The 20,031-nt window shown below is 47.5% G+C and overlaps 1 protein-coding gene across 4 annotated transcripts in view; it reads right to left on the bottom strand.

Annotated features, from left to right (window-relative positions):
• The window catches only part of ARHGEF5 (Rho guanine nucleotide exchange factor 5), a 33,692-nt gene extending 14,735 nt beyond the window's left edge, over positions 1-18,957 (bottom strand). For 2 of the 4 annotated variants that reach the window (XM_066183644.1, XM_066183645.1), the window contains exon 1: positions 18,773-18,957. Coding sequence is in view for 1 of the 4 variants with exons in the window: in XM_066183643.1 (XP_066039740.1) it covers positions 17,110-17,112 (3 nt within the window). In the remaining 3 variants the exon portion in view is untranslated. Of the gene's footprint in view, positions 1-17,109; positions 17,142-17,755; positions 18,169-18,772 lie in introns of those variants that run through there. The other 2 variants (XM_066183646.1, XM_066183643.1) reach the window with 2 other exon arrangements.
• Between the last annotated feature and the right edge of the window lie 1,074 nt (positions 18,958-20,031).

Genomic DNA, 20,031 nt, shown 5'->3' with positions numbered 1-20,031 from the left:
AAGAGCTGGGAAACAAACACAGAAAAGGCAAACACCACATGTAAGCTTGAAGTATGAGAGTAACACCAAAATAACCCCACTGGTGTCCTTTTAGTTTCACATGCAAATGCAGAAAGTGACTTTGGAGTGGTTGAAGAGCAGAGGTGCTGAGCTCTCTGCAATGGCCACAGGGCAACTTATGAAAAGTGGTGGCCATGGCTGGTTATCTCAGACCCAAAAGGGCGTTTCAGAAGGCATCCAGAGAGCAAGAAAATTTTAAAAAATCTCCATTGATTTTCATGGGGCATGGTGGAAAAATACTCCTGGCCTCTTCTAGCCGAGTTTAAAAGTTCTGTCTGATTTTTGCCTGTTCTTTGGAGCTGATGGCTCTTTTTACAGATCTCTGTGTAGGTCTGGACCTCATTGCAAATGATTGCAGAAATTCATTAACAAGACATAGGAACATAAGAATTTGATTAACAGGTAACTAGGACATGACACAAGACATGAGATATTTGAAGGCTGTAAACCACATGGGTTGAGAGGAGTAGCTCTGACGTGTGTGGACTAATCTACAGACTATGAAGAGAAACTGCATCATCATTTAGTCTACTCTTTTAGGGAGGGGGAAAGAAAAAAAAAAGCCATCTCAGGATTGTTGGAGAATTTCCCAAAGGATATAGTGGAATTTCCCATCCACTATTGCATTTGAAGTTCAGACATGACAAAGCACTAGGGAATGCACATTTGGGATATGTCTGTGAAAAGGACGGAAGAATCTGATTCACCACTTTTATCCCTCTGGTTTCTACCATGACCCACAATTCCTACCTGGAAAAAAAACTGAGGAAGAGACAAACCGTTGTGGCTCCCTCTCTTTTCTTCTACGGTGATTTCCTTGTGCTAGAGTGGCTCTACAGTCACAAGTACCAACCTCTGATCCCACACAGAAAGTAAAAGCAATAAGGGCATAATTACATCTGAACTAATTGTCCCAGTTAGCTCCATGGCCAGGGCACGCCTGGCCTGAAAGCTGGTTTAGCTTCTATTTTCCCTTACGTCAAGTGAAACAAAACACCTGCTGTGAAGGCAAGGAGCGCATGCTCTGGAGATAGAACTGAAGCATTTTATACACCTTCATCACGGGTACTGTCATCACAGAATCACAGAATGGTTTGCTTGGGAAGGGGCATTAAAGATCATCCAGTTCCAACCCCCTGCCATGGGCAGGGACACCTTCGACTATCCCAGGTTGCTCAGAGCCACTGAGCAAAACGTGGTCTTGAACACTTCCAGGGATGGGGCAGTCACACCTTCTCTGGGCAACCTGTGCCAGTGCCTTGCCACCCTCATATTAAAGGATTTCTTCCCAATATCAAATCTAAATCTCTTTTGGTTTAGAACATATCCCCTTTGTCCTATGACTACCTGCCCATGTAAAAAGTACTCTCCCTATTTCTATACACTCCTTTTAAGTACTGGAAGGCTAAAATGAGGTCTCCCTGGAGCCTTCCCTTCTCCAGGCTGAACAACCCCAATTCTAAGAAAACATGAGAAAAATAATTGAGTTAGCTAATTGAGTTAATTCATCTGTTAACTACTTCCTGTGTATTTTTTCTCATGCAATCCTTAATTTTTTTTAATAGTGAAAAGACAGTCTTTCTTACAAAACCAGGGTTTTTCAGCAATTTGGGTTTTCCCTCCCAAGCAGTGAGTAGTTGTAATAGCTATAATTTTAACAACCAGTTTGTTTCAAAGAGATTTGTCCATTCAGGGAGTTCCCACGGGGTTTCCACCAGGTCTTGCTGCTGTCAGCTGCTACTAAACTGCTACCTGGATGCTGCTATGAACTGTCTTTTCAAAGGTTCCACATCAGATCACTCCTGTGCTACACTGCTCTTGGCTCTCCTGGCTATCCCACCTGATCTCCTCAGCTCCAGGCCTAGAAAAGTATTATTTCTCACACCTAATATAGACAGTTTGCAAAAACAGGCTCCCTAGGAGCAGAGAGACTGCTTAGGGAGACACAAGCTGCTGGCTAAGGAGACACAAGCTGCTGGCTAAGGAAGGTTTACTATTACTAAAGGTTGGATGGCTCACAAAGGTCTGAATAGTAAGGTGCTCAAACTCAAGCTCACACTTTGTCAGGGGAAGAACTCTTCTTGCTCACTGTGCTGTTTCACAGATGTACACAGCACTGAATTTCCTCTTATTAAACTCAAACCCCCAGTTTCCACTTCCATGGCTCTGTTGCAAGGGATTTGGACAGGCAAAAGGACGAGTTTAAAGCTGCATTTGGAGCAGTTCCATGATGATACTGGGAGGCAGGGTAGAGGGAGGTGCACAGCACATCAACACTGGAAGCTGCCAAGTGAGATTTGTCTCATCATATTACTGCCAGGTGTTTTGCACACCTCAGGGAGAGCAAGAGAGGACCTTTGGGAAGGAAGGCAGGAGAAGGAGCAGACAAACTCTCTGCAGACAGGAGAGGAGAACTTATGCATCTCACCAGGGAACCTGTTAACCTCCTGGTCGAAGGCTGGGTGCACGACAGTACAAGCCCCATGTCTGCAATAAGGATTTCATGGAGACGGAGGAGGAAATAATAAAACAAGACTGACAGCACCTGTAGTCTTCACATGCAGAGCAGCTATGTACAAGAGCCCAGTAATTACCAGAAGAGAGTGCCTGTGGAGCACTGCCATGTTTAACTCCCAATGCAGGTCTGCTCCATCAGAGGAGGGCCCAGGAGATCCCCAGGACCTCAGCTAGCCAAAGCAAACTTTAAATTAGCATTTTCAGCAGGGCCAATAACATGACAGGGCAGCACACAGAACCTATCCAGCATCTTCCAATAGACAGGATATGCAAACTCTCAAAATTGACTGTTTCCCCTTTTGGGGCTTACTGATCTTTCACATCTCTCACTGGATCAGATGATGAGCTGGCCATCACTCCCTCGTATGATCTGTCTGTGGAACAAGGTAAACTGATGTTCTCTGTTGAGATAAAGCCACTCAGGCTCTTCTCCCAAGAGGGCCTGGAAACAGCAGCCTTCAGCTCCTGTGCACCCAGCTTTTAGGTGATTCTGGGTGCACAGAACCCCTCCAAGCTGGAACAGTGAGAGGAAGCAGCTGGCCACATGCCAGCATAAAAACAAAGGGGCGATGCTTGATCCTGCTGCAGTCACAGGCACAAAATCTGAGAGGAGAAGGGTGAAGGAGGCGGCCTGGTGAGCAGAAAACAACAGCAGTGAAGGCATATCAATATCATATTGAGGGCACAATCCATCCACAGCTTTCCCAGATTACAAATGGCAATGTGAATGTCATACTTCCTTCCACTGTGGGTTAATTCACCTGGACGGAGATGACAAACACTTCTGGTTTTAAATAGAAAGTACCTCACCTTCCCTCCCCCACTCCTCCAACAAACAAGAAAGGAGCAATAACAAGTGCTATCAAGCACAGACAAGCCCTTCAGCTAGCCAGGAAGCAAGGCTACACACTAAGTGGAACCCTGAAATCTTCCTCCTCCAAAAGTGGGGAGGGACAGAGCTTTCTGCCTGCCACCTTGGCCCTCCCCGTGTGGTGCCAGGTGCCGCCCGGCCGCCCTCGGCTGCGCTCCTCATCCTGCTCCCCATCCTGCTCCCCTGCCGCGGGCCATGGGGCAGCCCACACGCTCAGGCTGCTGCAAACACGCTCCCAGCAGAGAAAGTCCTGCCCTGCGACGCGGGGATGGAGCTGCTCCAGCAGTGAGCTTCTGGCAGTGAGAGGAGAAAGCCGGTCAGGACAATGTTTGAGCGGCATGGGTGAGGACACCCATTTGCTTATTGAAACAAAGGATTTCCCAAGTAGTCCCTAGTTTAGTCCCTTGCTGGAGCAGCCACGGCCTGGTGTAGAAATGTCAAAGCTGGCATTAAGGGCTTCAGCTCAGGCAGGAAAGAGTTTCGTGTTTGGCTCTAACACCCACCCAAAAAACAAGGGTGCCCTGAGCCTTTTCCTGCTATCTCAGCTCGGCTTAATCATCTTGGTCACGCAGTTCAGGTACACTTTAAAAGGAGCAGAAACAGGGGAAATTTCAGTTTAATATTAGGAAGGAATTCTTTCCTGTGAGGGTGGTGAGGCCCTGGCACAGGTTACCCAGAGAGATGGTGGCTGCCCCATTCCTGGCAGTGTCCAAAGCCAGGTTGGATGGGGCTCTGAGCAACCTGTTGGAGTAGAAGGTGTCCCTGCCCACAGCAGATGGGTTTGGGACTAGATGATCTTTAAGGTCGCTTCCAACGCCTTAACATTCTATGATTTTAATCAGCTCAGAGTCAGCCTTTCTCCTTACAAAATCCAGAGCTCAGTGTGCAGGACAGCACCATCTCTCCCAGGAAGCCAGGCACTGGACTTCATTTCAGTGAGACACCCAGGAAACCGAACACAAAGCATGCCCTGTCACAAGCCTCAATTTTTAAATTTCCTCAGCTAGTCCTGCCATACTCAGGCTGGCTTCCTCAGCTGCACGTCCCTCCACGTGAGAGATTCCCACTGCACATATTCCCCTGCAAAGAAACAGTCTTCACACACCACCCTGGGCTGCTCTATCACTCTACAACCCATCCAGGGAGGTGAAGGAGGGGAGTTAAAACTCTTGAGTTCAGGAAGAGATAACACAGGGTGCTAGAGATAAGAAGGAAGGAGGGAAATAATGTAACGTGGAGTCAGCTTTAAGGGCATGGAGAGCAGAAGGAGCTTGCTGACAAAAAGGACTTAAGAGAGAAAAAAAGATGAATTAAAAAAGCAAAATAATGTAGGGTCTACTGCTGTGCTATACAGTGCTGGTAATGTTCTGGGAACGAGGAGCTGCCTCAGGTGTCTTAGGCAGGGGAAAACAAAGCAAAGCTGCCAATGGCACCTGACCTCCTGGAAAATGCATCTGAGCTGTTACTGAAGCTTGAGAAACACAGGTGAGACCTCCCAGTCACACCAGTGCAGAAAGTCTGCGCGCGTTTTAACATATTCAGTCGCAGCTTTCACTCGTTGTAGGCACACTCAAGATACACTGGGCCTATTAATTATCTAATGACTCGCTAACTGAGGGGGGAAAAAAAAGAGGATACTTCTCCATACTTTTCTTACATTGGTTTCTATTGAAGTAGATTATAATACTCAATGCTAACAAAAAACAAATGTCAGAGAAACATAATTTTGGGTTGAACACAATTTGATCTTGGAAATTGGTACAGAACATGTGGCAAACAGTAAGTGAAGAACGTGGCTTGGATTGTACATTGCACTTCCCAGAGATGCAATAAAAGTGATTCATTCTTAAGATAAAATGGGGTCACCTGTAAAGCAAAAAACCCAGTTCACTCTAAGCAGATGTTAAGTTTATATTCATAAAAGTAATAGGTAAGCCTTGATATTCTGCAGTCTTCTAATATGAGAATAGTGTGTGATTCTCACTGCTAGAGCTCAGTAGAAAGACAATTAACACTACTGGGTGAACAGCAGAATTCCCACAGTGGAAGTAATGTACTGAGTCACTGTAAATTGCTCAGTGCAGGTCTCTCTACAAGCTCTGGGGATGGAGACACAACTGACAGAAACATTTGGAGCGCAAAAGGAGGCAAGAACTTCCCACGTTACTTTCCCCATGACATTTTATGGTGGTATAGCAGAGGTGGCTGCCAGCAGCATGCTGTACATTCCTAGATTGCATGTCTGCCATGAACTCAAGGAGTTTCCAGTTCCTCTTTGTTTCGGGACCTTCATGGGACAGATTCTCCAATTACTGGCAGAAATCTCAGAGTCTCTCACTATGTTACAGACACTTGAGCCAGAATCCCACGCTGCTGTTTTTGAGTTTCAGCATAAAGAATGTTCATGTTTGCACCAAAACCATTCTGACAGATGCAAATGCCCTTAAGACATCAAAGGACTGGGAAACCCACTTGAAAGCTTGGCCTTGCCCAGCCTGCACAGTGGAACCATTTGTGAGCACAGCTGTTGTCACGTTACCTGTACCCATCCTAAGTACAGTTAAGCTACAGGCAGATAAGGATGAACAATATTCAGCAAAGTGAACTGAGACAAACTGTCCTGCCCTGCAGAGAGGGCCTCCAAAGTTATCCTGATGTAAACATGTAATATAACCTCTTTCACAGCCAGATCAAGTTCCACCTGGAAAACTGTCAGATTTTTGGTGAGCTGTCAGAGCCCCACAGAAGATAAAGCTGGAATATTTTAGCAGTGTGGGACAACTGAAAAACTAAACACCAATATATATCCAGCCATAAATATACTGGCAAAATCCTGCTTTTGTAGCAATAGGTAAAGCACGTCCTATGCAATGAAAAAAATGCTAAAATACCCATAAAACTGCACTTGTATATCATTCCATGGTAATGACAGCACAGTGTCATCAGCCATAACAACAGCAGAAAACTCATGCTCTGGCTTCAACATTGTACCATCAATTGGAGAGAACAATAAAAAATTGTTGGATTCAGAATCCCATGAGATAGCAAGCACAACAACAAAATCACACATTTATCCTCGTGTTGTGCCCTCAGAATGCATGTTTTCAGCCTTAGCTCCCCAGATCAGTTTTAATTACCTTATGACTCCAGCAATGAGATTTATTTTAAAAAGTTACAAGATTTGTATCGCAATCAAAAATACTTGGCAATACTGTAACAGTGATGGAGCTTTCTACTGAAAACTGTAGCTAAAGAAAGAAAAGAAAAATCCATCCAAAAGGGATGTAGGGATGTATGTGGGAAAAACAGGTTTTGGTACAACCCTCTCCTAACCCGGCTCAGGGAACAAACCATTTTCTTTTTGGAAATTTAATTGGTGTCCTTAGATCGAAGAAGCTACCATGAGACAAGTTTGCTATTGGAAGCAAAAAGTATTAGATATAAATAAAATGTTATAAGAAATGTAAATGTGGGAAAGCACCAGCGGAGACCCCTTCCCTCTCCCTTGTGGAAAAATAGCTTCACACACCCAAAGCCACAGGAATTGTGTGGGTGCTGAATAGGAAGGTACTAATGCGAACACACGGAAAACTTGTTGTTACTCACGGTTTAAGGCTTGTATGGCCAACTGCCACAGGTTTATTGTGCACATCACAACATTTTCTGTTTCTCATACAGTCCTACTTCCTAGAATCATGTGGTTCTGTAAGAGTTTTGGCTTGCAATTAAGAAAAGACGGATGTATGGCCTTTAATGGGCATGGAAAAGGCCAGAAAAATGAAGTATGACTCAAAAATTAGATCTCACTGTCTAGGTTTATCTTAATTTCTTAACACTAAACCTTAATTTGTAGCTAAGGAGAGGAAGGGCAACTCCCCTTTCCCTCTCTGCCTGATGCCTGTTTTCAAAGGTTGGGACTCATGACGGTGCAGAATATTTAGGCCTGATGAAGTGAGTTACATGAGCTACCAGAAAGTAAAAAAGTAGTAGTGAAATACAGTTTGATATAACTGGGTTTAACAAAGATGAATAACTAAATTTATCAGGCCAGATTTAGGTATTTGCTGATATCCTGCAAAGTCAATTTGTTTATATTCCATTCCTTAAAAAAAAAAAAAAAAAATGGAGAATTTCTTCAAGTCCTGCTGCTGCTGCTATCCAACATCACCTGGAATTGAATCTTAATAAATCTTAATTAAGACCTGACATGGAACCCTGAAAATCCAGAACACCTGAAATCCAGAACAGACCAATTTACTATGCATCCAGGTTGCTGCCAACATCTCCCTTGTGCCAATGCACACATGACCATGTGTGAGCCATCCCAGGGAGTTGTCAAGCAAAATAAAAAAAAAGAAAAAACAAACAACCCAGGAGCAGAGTGATGTGAGCAGCCATAAAGGTGTGACATAGGAGAAAAGATAAGTAAGTAAAGGTAAATCTGACACCTTCCTGCAGTTGTTGTATATGAAATCAGAGAATGGTTTGGGCTGAAGGGTCTTTAAAGCCCATCTCATTCCTATCCCCTGCCATGGGCAGGGACACCTTTACAAAAGGCAATGTCAATGTTTTACTTCCACTGTGGAAGCAACCTTCAATTGATGGAAGAAACCTGACACCATTCCAGGTTGCCCAGAGCCCCATCCAGCCTGGTCTTGAACACTTCCAGGGATGGAGCAGCCACAGCTTCTCTGGGCAACCTGTGCCAGGGCCTCACCACCCTCACAAGGAAGAACTTCTCCCTAATATCCCATCTAAACCTACTACCAGTATGAAGCCATTTCCCCTTGTCCTGTCACTCCAGGCCGTTGTCAAGAGTCTCTCTCCATCTTTCCTGTGGGCTCCCTTCAGGCACTGCAAGGCCACAGTGGTCACCTGAAAGCCTTCTCCTCTCCAGGCTGAACAATCCCAATTCCCTCAGCATGTCCTCACAGCAGAAGTCCTCCATCCCTCAAAGCATCTTGGTGGCCTCCTCTGGACTGGCCCCAGCAGGTCCATGTCCTCTGTGTGCTGGGACCCCAAAGCAGCTGTACAAGCTGCACAGGAGGACAAGAACATGGCGCTGGGCAGCAAAGCAGGAGCAGGAAAGCAGAAACCTGGACTTAGCCCTACGTTCTGGTGAAACCACACCCAGGATCCACAGTCCCTGACGCTCCAGTGTGGGTGTCTCTCTGTGTGTGACTGCCAAGCACTGTGCACACAGAGCCAGGTGCTCCCTCGGCAGCCCACACACACCAGCAGCAGCAGAGCAGGGAGGTTTTACACCCTCAGTCCTGGCCCTCAGCTAGGAACACGTCTGCTGCCCTCCCAGGTGAGAAGGGGGCACCAGGGGAAGCAGGATATTCTAACTGGATTTACACCCATTTCCAAATGAGCCACTGTTTTTAGGGTTTAATGTTGCCTTGTCTCGTTATTGCCACCGACTCTGCCGTTCCAGTGAACCCACAGACAGCTTCTGCCCATAGGAAAGGGCTGGCTCTGAGGGGATGTTGCATGGAAGAGAGGTGAATCAGGAGACGGCCCCTGTGACCAACTCTGAAAATCAGTAACAACACCTAGGAGATCCTAGGGAAAGCCCTGGAAACCTCCTCAAACAATCTGCAAAGTCTAGCAGGGAAACACTCCAAAGGGCAGGGAAGGGGAAGACATTCTTGTGACCTTGTCTTTCAGATCAAGCTGTGAAAAGTTGTATAAATCAGGGGTTTAAACGCTGCAACTGATACACATCAGTCTTAGAAAATGCTTTTCATAACCAGCTCTACCAATTAGTACTACCTTATTTCAAGGTTTATTGTCGTAATTACAGCCCACAGATGTTGTAGTTAAGATTTAGCATTAGTTCCTAATACTGTCATTAACACAGAATATTATAAAAATTAAGGGAAAAAAAAAGGTAGAGCCCTGCAGGTACAATCTTTAAAAAATTAAGAAATAGCACACACAGATGAATACTGATATTCTCTATTTCAATATTATTTCCCCTTTTTTGTCAATGGGCAAAAATTACATCCACATACTTTCATGGTCAGTACACCTCCAAGGGTGGATTAATTTAAAGCATTAATTTTATACCAGCTCAGAAATATCGCTAACATTTCTTTGATGCATTAAAATATTTTTCCCATTTTAATAATTAAGCAAGTTTCAATGCATAAAGAACAACTAGAGATATTTTAATCCTTCCTCCCTCCATTTTCATTTTTCTGGATATGAATGAGAGGGCAGAGTCTGCTCCCCACCACCACCCTTCCAGATTTTCTAAAACAGCACTCCTTGATGGCTTCCTGACTCTTCAGATATTAGCTGAGCAATCAGGATACTAAGATTGCCCTTTGAGAGCCTTTGAAAACATCAACTCTGACTCTTCTTGACTGGTCTACGGCTTTCTTTTCCTCAGCCCTGTGGCATGTAACACCACTTCTCTCTTTGCCCTCCCAGGTCCCACCTTATCAGATGGCAATGCTGAGGAGTAAAACAAGCTCTGTGTGCCTCCAATTCACCCTATGTTCCTGACTTCAGTGTGGCAGTGAGAAATTAGAGATGAGGCAACTTAACAGTGGCCTGTGAGTAACAGTGGAAAATCGAGCCAATAAAATTTCCCTCACCTCTTTTATGACATGGTCACAAAACGACAGCTCTGGCTGAGGAATGCAAAGTCCTCGCGTCCCCTTGCCTACGCAGGCGTGCATGGCATATTCTAGTTGGACTAGTGCACACCTTCCCATCCATGAGAGACTTCCCCTGGGAAGCCATAGGCACCAGGCAAATGAAATCAGAGACTCGGCTCCTTCGCCTTCCCATTACCCGCAACAGGCTTTGATCAGCGGGACATAAATAAACACGTCAATGTCCCATCTCTGCCAAGGTCAATGAGATGCAGCAGAGTTCCTCCATCTATCTCAATGAGTTCACTGGATTTGGGATGGGGCAAAATGCTTTGCTGTGCTTAAAACAAAAATCACTGGATGTAACAGCAAAGGGTATGATGTGGTGTCACCACTGTAGTCTGGGAAAGCTGAGAGCAATAGAGAGCCTGAAGGGGGAAGGGCTGCGATTGTCAGTGGACCATACCCAAGAAGGAGGGAAGAGACAGAGCTCTCCTTCTTGGAGTCCTTGCCAAACACCTTCCTGTATGGAAAAGTTGGTCTAACCTCTGCCAGACAGATGCACCTGAAGAACCAAGGTCTCAGCACAGATCTTTGCTGCCTATTACTGAAGCCAGCACCTCGCCTCTTCCATTTGTGCCAGCGAAGGTGCAGTTACAGCGATCCCCACAGCAGGACAAGCAGCGCTATTGCTTTTGATGCAAACATGGGGAATACCCCAGCATTCCAAACCTTTGGCTATTCCTGCACTTGCCCTAACAGAAGGTGGCAAAGATGCACCCTGGTGTTTTAAGTCTTGCCTCTCCTCACAGCTACAGCCTATGAGCAGTTAAACATGGGTGCAGTCACTAGAAAATTCAAGCCAGTGGGGCCCACAAAGGATAGCAGTTATCACCAGTAACATAATCCAGGCTGGAAGGGGGAACACACATTAGGATACTGGGAGCTCTCCTTCCTTCAGTGCTCCACTGCAGTCATTCACTAAAAGGAGTCTCTACAGAAGACCTTGATTGTAACTGGTTTTGACGTATTTTTAGAGCGACCAAGAATGGGCCCATCCAGCAGAATTTCCAGTTCCTAATTCTAGCTGTTTGCAGCAGTTTCTGCCTGTCTGAGGGTTATCTGTGCAGCTGGGGTAATAGTAATCCCTCCTACCTCACGGCCATACTCTGAGGATTAGGCAGGGAGTGGCTGCTCAGTGTACTGAATATGCAAAGGCCTGCTATAAACCCGGTATCTGATTGCAACCATAAGCAAAGTCTTATTTAAGCAATCCCTTCCCCAACAAAAATATATCAGCTGCTCACTCTGTTCTTTCCTTCCGTGTCTTTTTGCCTCCAAGTTCTTCCAGATAACAAAACATATTACTAAGATATTTTCCTTTTGTGCTGTAAAGTTGTTTACTACAAATAGTACAGATTTTTCACACAGCGTAGTGTACATATAGTTGTTTTGGTTCATTCTGGTATCACACTTATACTGGAGGAGTCTCACTGCTCAGTCAGTGAAAGCCCCACTCCCACACATCAGATGTCCACAGCTGTCTATTTCTCACTCTGCCCACATTAATGGGAGACCCTTTCTCCAATTCCATCAATTTTATGAACTTGGGACATACAGCATCAGTTATTTCTTTCTCCCACTAAGCACAAAACTGTATTTCTCTACCAAACAGATGGGGTTTCTGCACATGCTTTGCTTGATACTTCTGTATTTGTTTCCCACGTCAATTAATACTTTTTTTTTTCACCTTTCAGTGCACTTTGTTCACTCTTTTTAGCACAACAAAACCTTTTACAATGCCACCTTTTAAATTAAGCCTTCAAAGGCAGCATTCTAGTAAAACACAATTATAATACACTTCAGGGCAGATTTGCTTCCATACTGCCTCGCTGAACGTGAGATTTTTGATCATTCCAGTTTTCACTGCATACACAATGTAGCACATCTTACACTTCCTTGTTCTGGTCTCTTCTAAAGTCATTTTGCTATGACTATCAGAGTCAGCATCAATACATTTTTCCCCTTTTACACTCAGATGCTTATTTTCATGTCTGATGTCACTGTTACCACACACTCAGCAACTGGATAGGCAAAAATGACGCTTGGTAGGGAACGAAGAAAGAAATGTGTGTGGTGCATCTGATAACACTCACTGGGAAATTCAGCTGTCATGATTCTTCTAGACACAGACACAATTTTTAGCTGCTTTTCACAGACCTGACCCTCCCTTGTGACAGAGCACCCACTAAAATGACATAATTTGCATGCCTGGCCTTGCTCTTCCAGGACAAGGCACATTTCATTGCTCCAGCATACCTCCAAATTGTTCATTTTCCTCTCTCTGCCCCTCTCCAAAATGAAACAGCTCAGTTTACTCATTGTGTAGGGGCAGGAAGACAAGGTCAGCTGTAGGAGTGATGTGAGAAGATGACTGCCTTCCCAGATGACACCAAAACAAGCAGTGCTCACCCTGTGCTCACAGGAACACCTTACAGCCTCTGTTTCAGCCTTCCCCACATGCCCTGACTGATTATTCCCTCTTCCCAGCTGTGCCCAGGGATAAGAAGAGAGTGACAGTGCAGTCATGTATTCCCTACACACGTCACCAGTTGTTATTAAGAAATTACTGGGTAACTTGAGGGGTAAACCCATCTCCCTCAATCACTTGCACATATAAGAAAACATGCCACAACCCATAATTTGCTATAAAAATAGTGGGATAGTCCCACTTCCCTTTGCCTGTCTCCCCACAGCATCCTCTCTCTGCCCCAGGGTTTGTCACAGCATAGAGTCATGGCAGGGTTGTGTGATGTACTGCAGCCTCACCAGTGCTATCCCCCTGCCCATCCTGAGATTCTGCTTGCCTGTACCTGGGACATGCCCTTCCAGGAGAAAACACCTTGCCTAGGAGCTGGACTTCAGTGATCCGTGTGGCTTCCAACTCAGGACATTCTGCAGTCTTGTGGGGAGGGGTAGAGCAAGGAGAGAAAAGTGCATCATTCTCAAAGCACTCTAAGATCTACCAGCTCTACTGTATCCAGACTCAAGCCTGAAATATCTTCATGTGCAAAGCAAGGCACAGAAAGAGAACAAACAACAAGAAGAGTTACTTGAGCCATAAGCTATACTAACCATCAGGACTGACTCCTCACTGTTCTATATACTGTGCACTGTTCCTGTCCTGAAGAGCTGTCAGCATACTCAGAACACCCCCTCTCCCCTAAATCCAGCAACAGAATGGAAATAGACACACTGCACCTTCACAACTTCCCTAGCAGCCTGGCAGCCCTCACCTGTAAAACCAGACAGTGATCTCGGACCACCTCAGAAAGGAGAGTGACTCAAATGTTGCAGCTGGATTACGTTTGATAGTCTAGTTACCCTTGGATGCCTGCACTATGGAATACCTACAGCAAAACTTCTGCATCTAAACTCAGCCTTCATCCAAGGATTTAGCCTGGAACCCAGACCCACTAAAGACACCTGATGCGACAGCATGAGAGCTTTGCTAGGCACTGGTATGGCATCTTTTCTTTTCCTGTGAAAGCTATACTCCTCCCATCTACTCTTTCCAAGTTTCCGTAAGCCCCACATCACAGACAGCAATCTGTAGTGAAGATTTAAGGGCCCAGGTAAGATTTAAGCTATTCAAACAATCTGTATAGGCATTTTTGATCATTACACCTGTAAAGGTGAGTGTAAAGCACACATCCCATATAGCTTACACATCCTGATTTTTTGCAGCTGCCCAGGAAGATCACGGGCAAAGCATCTTCTTATTCTACTCCTCTCAGCAGTGGCCTTTGGGTTAGTTTAACACTCCTTTCTGCAATCTACTTCTATTATCAAGTGAATATGCAAGTGTAGCCATGGCAGCTACTTTGTGGCAGATGTGAACAGGGACCACTTCCAACTAGTTACAGGTCTGCTTGTAACCCACACTGGTGTCCCCTGATCATCCCTGGGCTTCCGCAACCTGAATAAATCATGCCCTAACATGACCAGGATCCTAATCCCCTCCCCTGCCTCCAGAGCGGTGTATTTTGGATTCATAAACTCTGCTGCTGGATTTGTTGATGAAGCAGGAGCTTCCCCTCCCCTCCTCCAGTCATACCCTATGCAAGGCTGGGTCTGCTCACCAGTGCACAGCTCTGCTGTGACCATGGAGGGGATCACCCAGCTCGTGGATGCCACTGAGCACCACCCCAGCCTGGCCCAGGTAAGGATTTAGGAATTTCTGTGTATGATCAGCATTAGGAACCCCAGTGCTTAATGACTCTGAGCACCAGCAAGGCCCTGGGCAGTGAATCTCACACGCTGAGTCCCTGCCTGCAGCCGGGTGTTCAGTTTGAGATCACAAAAAGATGGTTTGGTGTCCAAATGTCACACACTTCTCTGTGACACTGCAAATAGGATATGTTTTCAGGAAGGGAATTTATGGCCATCTCTGCTTTAATGCAGTATTCTCCCAGCAGCGTTCCTGTGCTTCCTCCCACCTTGGTTCCCTCCTTGTGTGCTATCCAATTACAGTTTCTTCAGCCACTCCTCCTCAACCTCTCCTAGCATCAGAACACCCTCTATTTTGTATGCATTTACATATGTGTGTCTGTTTATCTATGTACATTTGTACACATGTCATGGTAATCACCTTCCATCTTCTAAATTTTTCCCACTATCAAAACCAATAGCCCTCCCTCTGACCTTGCACTGAACTTGTACTAAAGTTATGAGAATTTCTTCTTTGACTTTATTTTGCTTTTAATCCAACCCCCCAAACACGAGGTCAAAACAAGTCCCCACCACAGGCTCTGTTCCTCCTCCTGCAATGTTCTGCATGGGACTTTAAGGAATGGTGTCTAAAATAATAGATGGGGAATGGATTTTGTCTCAGCAAACCAACTCTACTTGAAGGGCAAGAAAGCTGGAGTCACTCGTTAATGGAAGAGAAAAGATTAATGAAGCTTTCCCAAAAGGGCACCCCACCTTGCTTAGCACTGAGCACCACTGAGAACTCACATCTAGAATGCATGAATGCATTAATTTGGAACTTTTCTGCACCACTGAGCCCTTCATAGGTAGCAATGTGTCACAGCCAAGGCTCAGACCTCCTTCTTCTTACGTTAAATGCTCTTTCCCACACAACAAATTTCAACACACACTTCTTGACCAAAGACATAAAAACAGCTGACCTAAACCCAGTCCTGGCTAAACCCAGTTAGCCCAAGCCACACAACAGAGTTAACCTGCACTACTGAGTAAATCAGGGCAGCTGCTCTCACATGTCAGCTGCAGAGGGAAGGCAAAAAGGTACACTGCCTTCTGTGAAGATCTAAGGTAAGGCATGCTTGTGACAACTCTCAGTTTCACTGACTCTTCACCTTGCCTAAAGTAGTTCCATCCTCTGCCCTTTCTCTTCTGGTGGTAGAGATGCATATGTGGTCTCACAACAAACCGCAGCAGAGAACCAGCAGAGATGACAACAGCCAGGCATGACGGCTTCTTTCAACAGCAGTGCCAGCTGAGAGAATTTGTGCAACCACACAGCCTGTTTATCCAAGCACAGAAATGTAGGAACTAAATATGTGATTCCCTCTGGCATCTACTCCTGCTGCTGGAAGAGGCGGTCTCTCACCACGTTTCTCATGCCTGGTGTCATGCTACACTTCTTCAGCAATCTCTCTGGCCACAAGGCAGGCTAATCCAACTTCCATACTTTTTATCTTTAGGGAAGGGGGTTAATACGCAGTTGGAGCAGTGACTGGACTGATCTGAGGCTGCTTGGTCACCAGAGCCAATCCTAGGGAAGCAGCAGGAGCTTGCAGTCAAGACTGGATGAGAAGAGGATCGTTCCTTCAGCAGCAGCCTGCTGTGCTGCTGGGCTGCTTATCATGTGAAGCCCAGCTCTAAGCAACATGAGTTATTCCATCACAGCTCCTGGGAAGCCCTGCCTGCACACAGACACCATGCCAGGCACCCTCCACCACTGCTCTAAACAGCACTGATCACCCAGACTCCAGCTCCACGGCTGCCTCTTCCCAGAAGGACGAGCTCAGCATGGCTAACAGCCATGGGTCTGCAGTACAACAGGACGTCTTTTAGCTGGAATATGTCATCCAGGCAGCAACAGGCTCTGTCACCCAGCATGAAAAATTGTAGCAAGACTTTGTGGTTAGGAGCCAGGCCGGACAGATGGAGATAAGAAATTAGCGAGGGTAATCAGCCATTGGAATAATTTACCCGGGGAACCAGTGCAGCCTATCACTTGATATCTTGAAATCAAGACTGGGTACTTTTCTAGTAGAATTTTGGATTTGACACAGTGATAACCAGCTGGGAATGTAAATACCTGCCAGGGGTCAGGTGAAGGTATCTGTCCCCAACTGGCTGAGAGTCTGAACATCAACTGTGTGATTACCTCAGGAAAGAGGGAAATAACCTCTCTCTAGAGCCCAAGTGCCAAAACAATAGAGCATTTGCACTGAAGTCACTTCTGAGTACTTCATTAAAAGATTCAACAGGAGTTCAGTGAGGAGCTGCAAAGCGGAAAGGAATTGCAAAACTTCCGAGGCATGACTACTGAAATAAACTAGCTGTGGATAATTTAGGCAAACAGTAACTAAGCAAACAACATCAACTGGAAAGATACCAGATGACAGAAAGCACAGTAAACTCTTAGAATCAAACATCCTTGGAAAAAAATGTGATTCCAATTAAGAATTTGAAATCCCTTGTGGGCTGTTCCTTAAATTTTGCCTGGGATAACTGTGGAGAGTGAATGTAATACGAAGACAAACTGATTGAATAAAACAGCCCACTTTAAACAAGACTCCAAAGTAGATTACACTATAAAGGGGCAAAAAAAAAAAAAATAAAAGAAGAAAAAACCATCAAAAACTATAGAATAATTTGGCTCTTTCCTACTAGAAGGCACATGAAGTAAGTAAACCATAAGAAAGCATAAGATTCAACAGAACAAGCACAAGAACATCCCTCTAAAGTTAGTAGGATGAAATTAAAAAAAAAAAAAAAATGGCCTGTAGAACAGACTCTTACCATTAAAATCTATCAGGATGCACAAGAGGTTGCCAGAGGAAGTATTTGTGTCCTGCTGTTTTAGAAAGCAGGAGCATCAACCTCAAGCCCAGCCGCCTGCTGTCACGAGCAACTGGACCATACAACCCCACTGAGATTTACCCAGACCACAAGGCTGCTGTACAGGCAGGACAGGACAAATGCCACCCTCAACCACCACCTGGCAAAACGAGATTCTACACAGAAGCCAGCTGAGCTCTTCCTAACGTTAACAAAAACTAAGAACTCAGATTTGTTACAGCTTCCAGTCTGATTATGGATGCCTCCTCCTCCTCACCCAGTTCAGGTGCAGTTCTGAAATCTGGGTCACCCATACATTATTCCTCCAAACCAAGCCACCTCCCTCCGGTGCAACCCTTTAAAAGGACTCTGCCCTTATCCAAGCCATCTCTAAGTCATTTAGGTTCTGAGAAACTCCAAAACAGCAAGGAATCAGGTCATAAAGCTTCCAACAACACAGTACACATGTGGCTTGGTCCAGGAGGAACAGGCACCCGGCTCCAGGAGATGCCAACATGGGCATCCATATCCAGCAGCGCCCTGGCAAAATCTGCAACAAGTTAACAGCAACGAGCTGAGCTCAGATCTGTAACCCCATAATTCCTACCAGGTTTGATGCAGTCTTAGCCAATATCTGGGAATAAACGCAGCATCAAGCAAGGACAAACATGGGTGCTGGGAGGACGATGGGTCAGGTGAGAGCCGTGGGAGCTCCGAATCCCTCCCTGGCAGGTTGCTTGGGGCGCTGAGTTTGCCATCGGAGCTGCTGCGGTGGCCGGGGCTGCGGGAAGGAGGCAGGAAGCGAGCAGCAGGCAGGGATCTCGCCTTTCGTTCCTCTGCCTTCCCTCGGTGACAGGCCATAAAAGTCACGAGGCAAGGAGGAAAACAAGGAGGTGTCCAGAGTTCAAGCACAGCACCCCCGCGACTCCCGGGCCGCAGCTCCCGGCGGGAGCTGAAAACCCGGCGAACACCGTGGGATCTCGCTGCTGCGTGGGAGGCACCATTTCTGCGGGAAGAGGCTCCTGCTGCTGCTTGGCAGCCGAGCCTGGGACCGGGCCTGCGCTCCGGGCCCTCCCTGCTGCCGGCAGCGGGCGGGGGAGCGGGGGGCGGCGGGCGGGACGGGCGCTGCCGTCGGGGCGCGGAGCCCCCAGCCAAGGATGCGGCCCCCCGGGACTGCCCCGGGCCGGGCGGACCGGAGCCCCCTTCGCCGGCCCCTCGGGGGGCACCGGGGCTCCCGCGCGGCAGCCGCGACCCCGCGGAGCTCCGCGCCCCGATGGCGCCCGCACCGGGCCCGCCGCGGGAGGAGCGACGCTCTCCTTCCCCGGAGATCCCTCCTCCCGTCCCCCTCGGGTCCTAAAATGGTGGGTCGGCCGCCCTCCCTCCCCTTCCTTCTCCCCCTTGTCCCGTCCCTCCCCCCACGGCCGCCCCGCGCTCCCGGAGCCCGCCCGTCGCCCCCGCCCCGGCGCCGCGGGGCAGCCGCCCCTCCGTCCGGCCCGGCCCGGGCTCCGCGGGGTTCCGGCGCCAGGCCCGCGCCTCTCCCGGGAATACGGCAACGGCGATCCCGGGAATACAGCAACGCCTCTCCCGGGAATACGGCAACGCCGCCCCCGGCGGCCGCCCTTACCTGCGCCGGGCTCACATCGCGAGGCCGGGGCCAGCGCTGCCCCCCCCGGCGCCCCTCGGCCGCCGCCTCGCCGCCGCCCTGCGCGGGGCCGCAGGTATGTCATGAGTGCCGAGCGCGGCTCCAGGTGAGCCGGGCACACCTACAGGAAGGCAGGCGGGCCGCCCTGATTGGCGTGCGGGGCCGGCGGCCGCGCTCCGACGGCACTGCGGCGGGGCAGGGCAGGGCGGCCGAGGGGCCGCGGCGGACACGGCGGCTCTGGCCCCGCTCCTGGCCGCGGCCGGCCACAGCCCCCCGACACGTCCGAGCGGAAGGTATTTTCCTTAATTTTTTTTTTTTTTTTTTAATTCGGTTGTAAGAATGTGGGTGAAGGTCCTAGAGGGAAAGCCACACGAAGTCTCTCGGTTTGTTCAGCCTGGAGAAGACTGAGGTCAGAGCTCACAGCAGTTCTGCAGCTTCCTCACGAGGGGAGGAGGAGGGGCAGGTCCTGATCTCTGCTCTGTGAGACCAGGGACAGGACCCGGGGGAATGGCTGGAGCTGTGGGGAGGGTTAGGGTGGATTTTAGGAAAAGTTCTTCACCCAGAGGGTGGTCACGCACTGAAGAGGCTCCCCAGGGAATGGTCACGGCCCGCAGCCTGACAGAGCTCCAGAAGTGTTTGGACAACCGTCTTGGGCACAGGGTGGGATTGCTGCAGTGTCCTGTGCAGGGCCAGAAGTTGGACTGGGTGTTACTTGTGGGTCCCTTTCAGTTCCAGACATTCTGTGATTCTGTTATAACTGTGTCCCTCTCAGGTTTGGACACGGCGCTTGTTTGCTTTGCCTGTGGAGTGCACCTGACCCACCAACCCAGATGTCTGGACCAGTTAAAGAATCAGATATGCTTTTTCTTTTTTTGAGCTTCCTTCATTATCCGAGTCTCTGTTTTCCCACTCCTTAACTTCACATGTGTGAGCCCTTTGTGTTTCCTCCCAGCAGGCAGCTGGGGGTTCAAGGAAAAGTGGTGGGTTGTCCTAGGATTTATAGGATTACAGGATCCCAGGCAGGATTACATCCAGGATCATCAAATAAATGTAAATTAATGAAACACCCGAATACAGAAGAAATTGATCAGGACGTGGGTAAAAAAAAAACTCTGTAGGTTGCATTAAAAAACTGAATCCACAGCTACAATTCCTGGGTGCTCTGTCTCTTGTAGGTACACAGGTGCTTAAAGGGATACAGGATTTATGTGAGAGTGCACTTTGCCATGGTGTATTATATA

The sequence above is a fragment of the Chamaea fasciata genome, unplaced genomic scaffold, assembly GCF_029207755.1.
Source record: "Chamaea fasciata isolate MVZ Bird 193981 ecotype frontalis unplaced genomic scaffold, bChaFas1.0.hap1 SCAF_5, whole genome shotgun sequence".
Classification (NCBI taxonomy): domain Eukaryota; kingdom Metazoa; phylum Chordata; class Aves; order Passeriformes; family Sylviidae; genus Chamaea; species Chamaea fasciata.
Note: the sequence above shows the minus strand (reverse complement) of the source record. Positions and strands in the feature narration are given on the sequence as shown.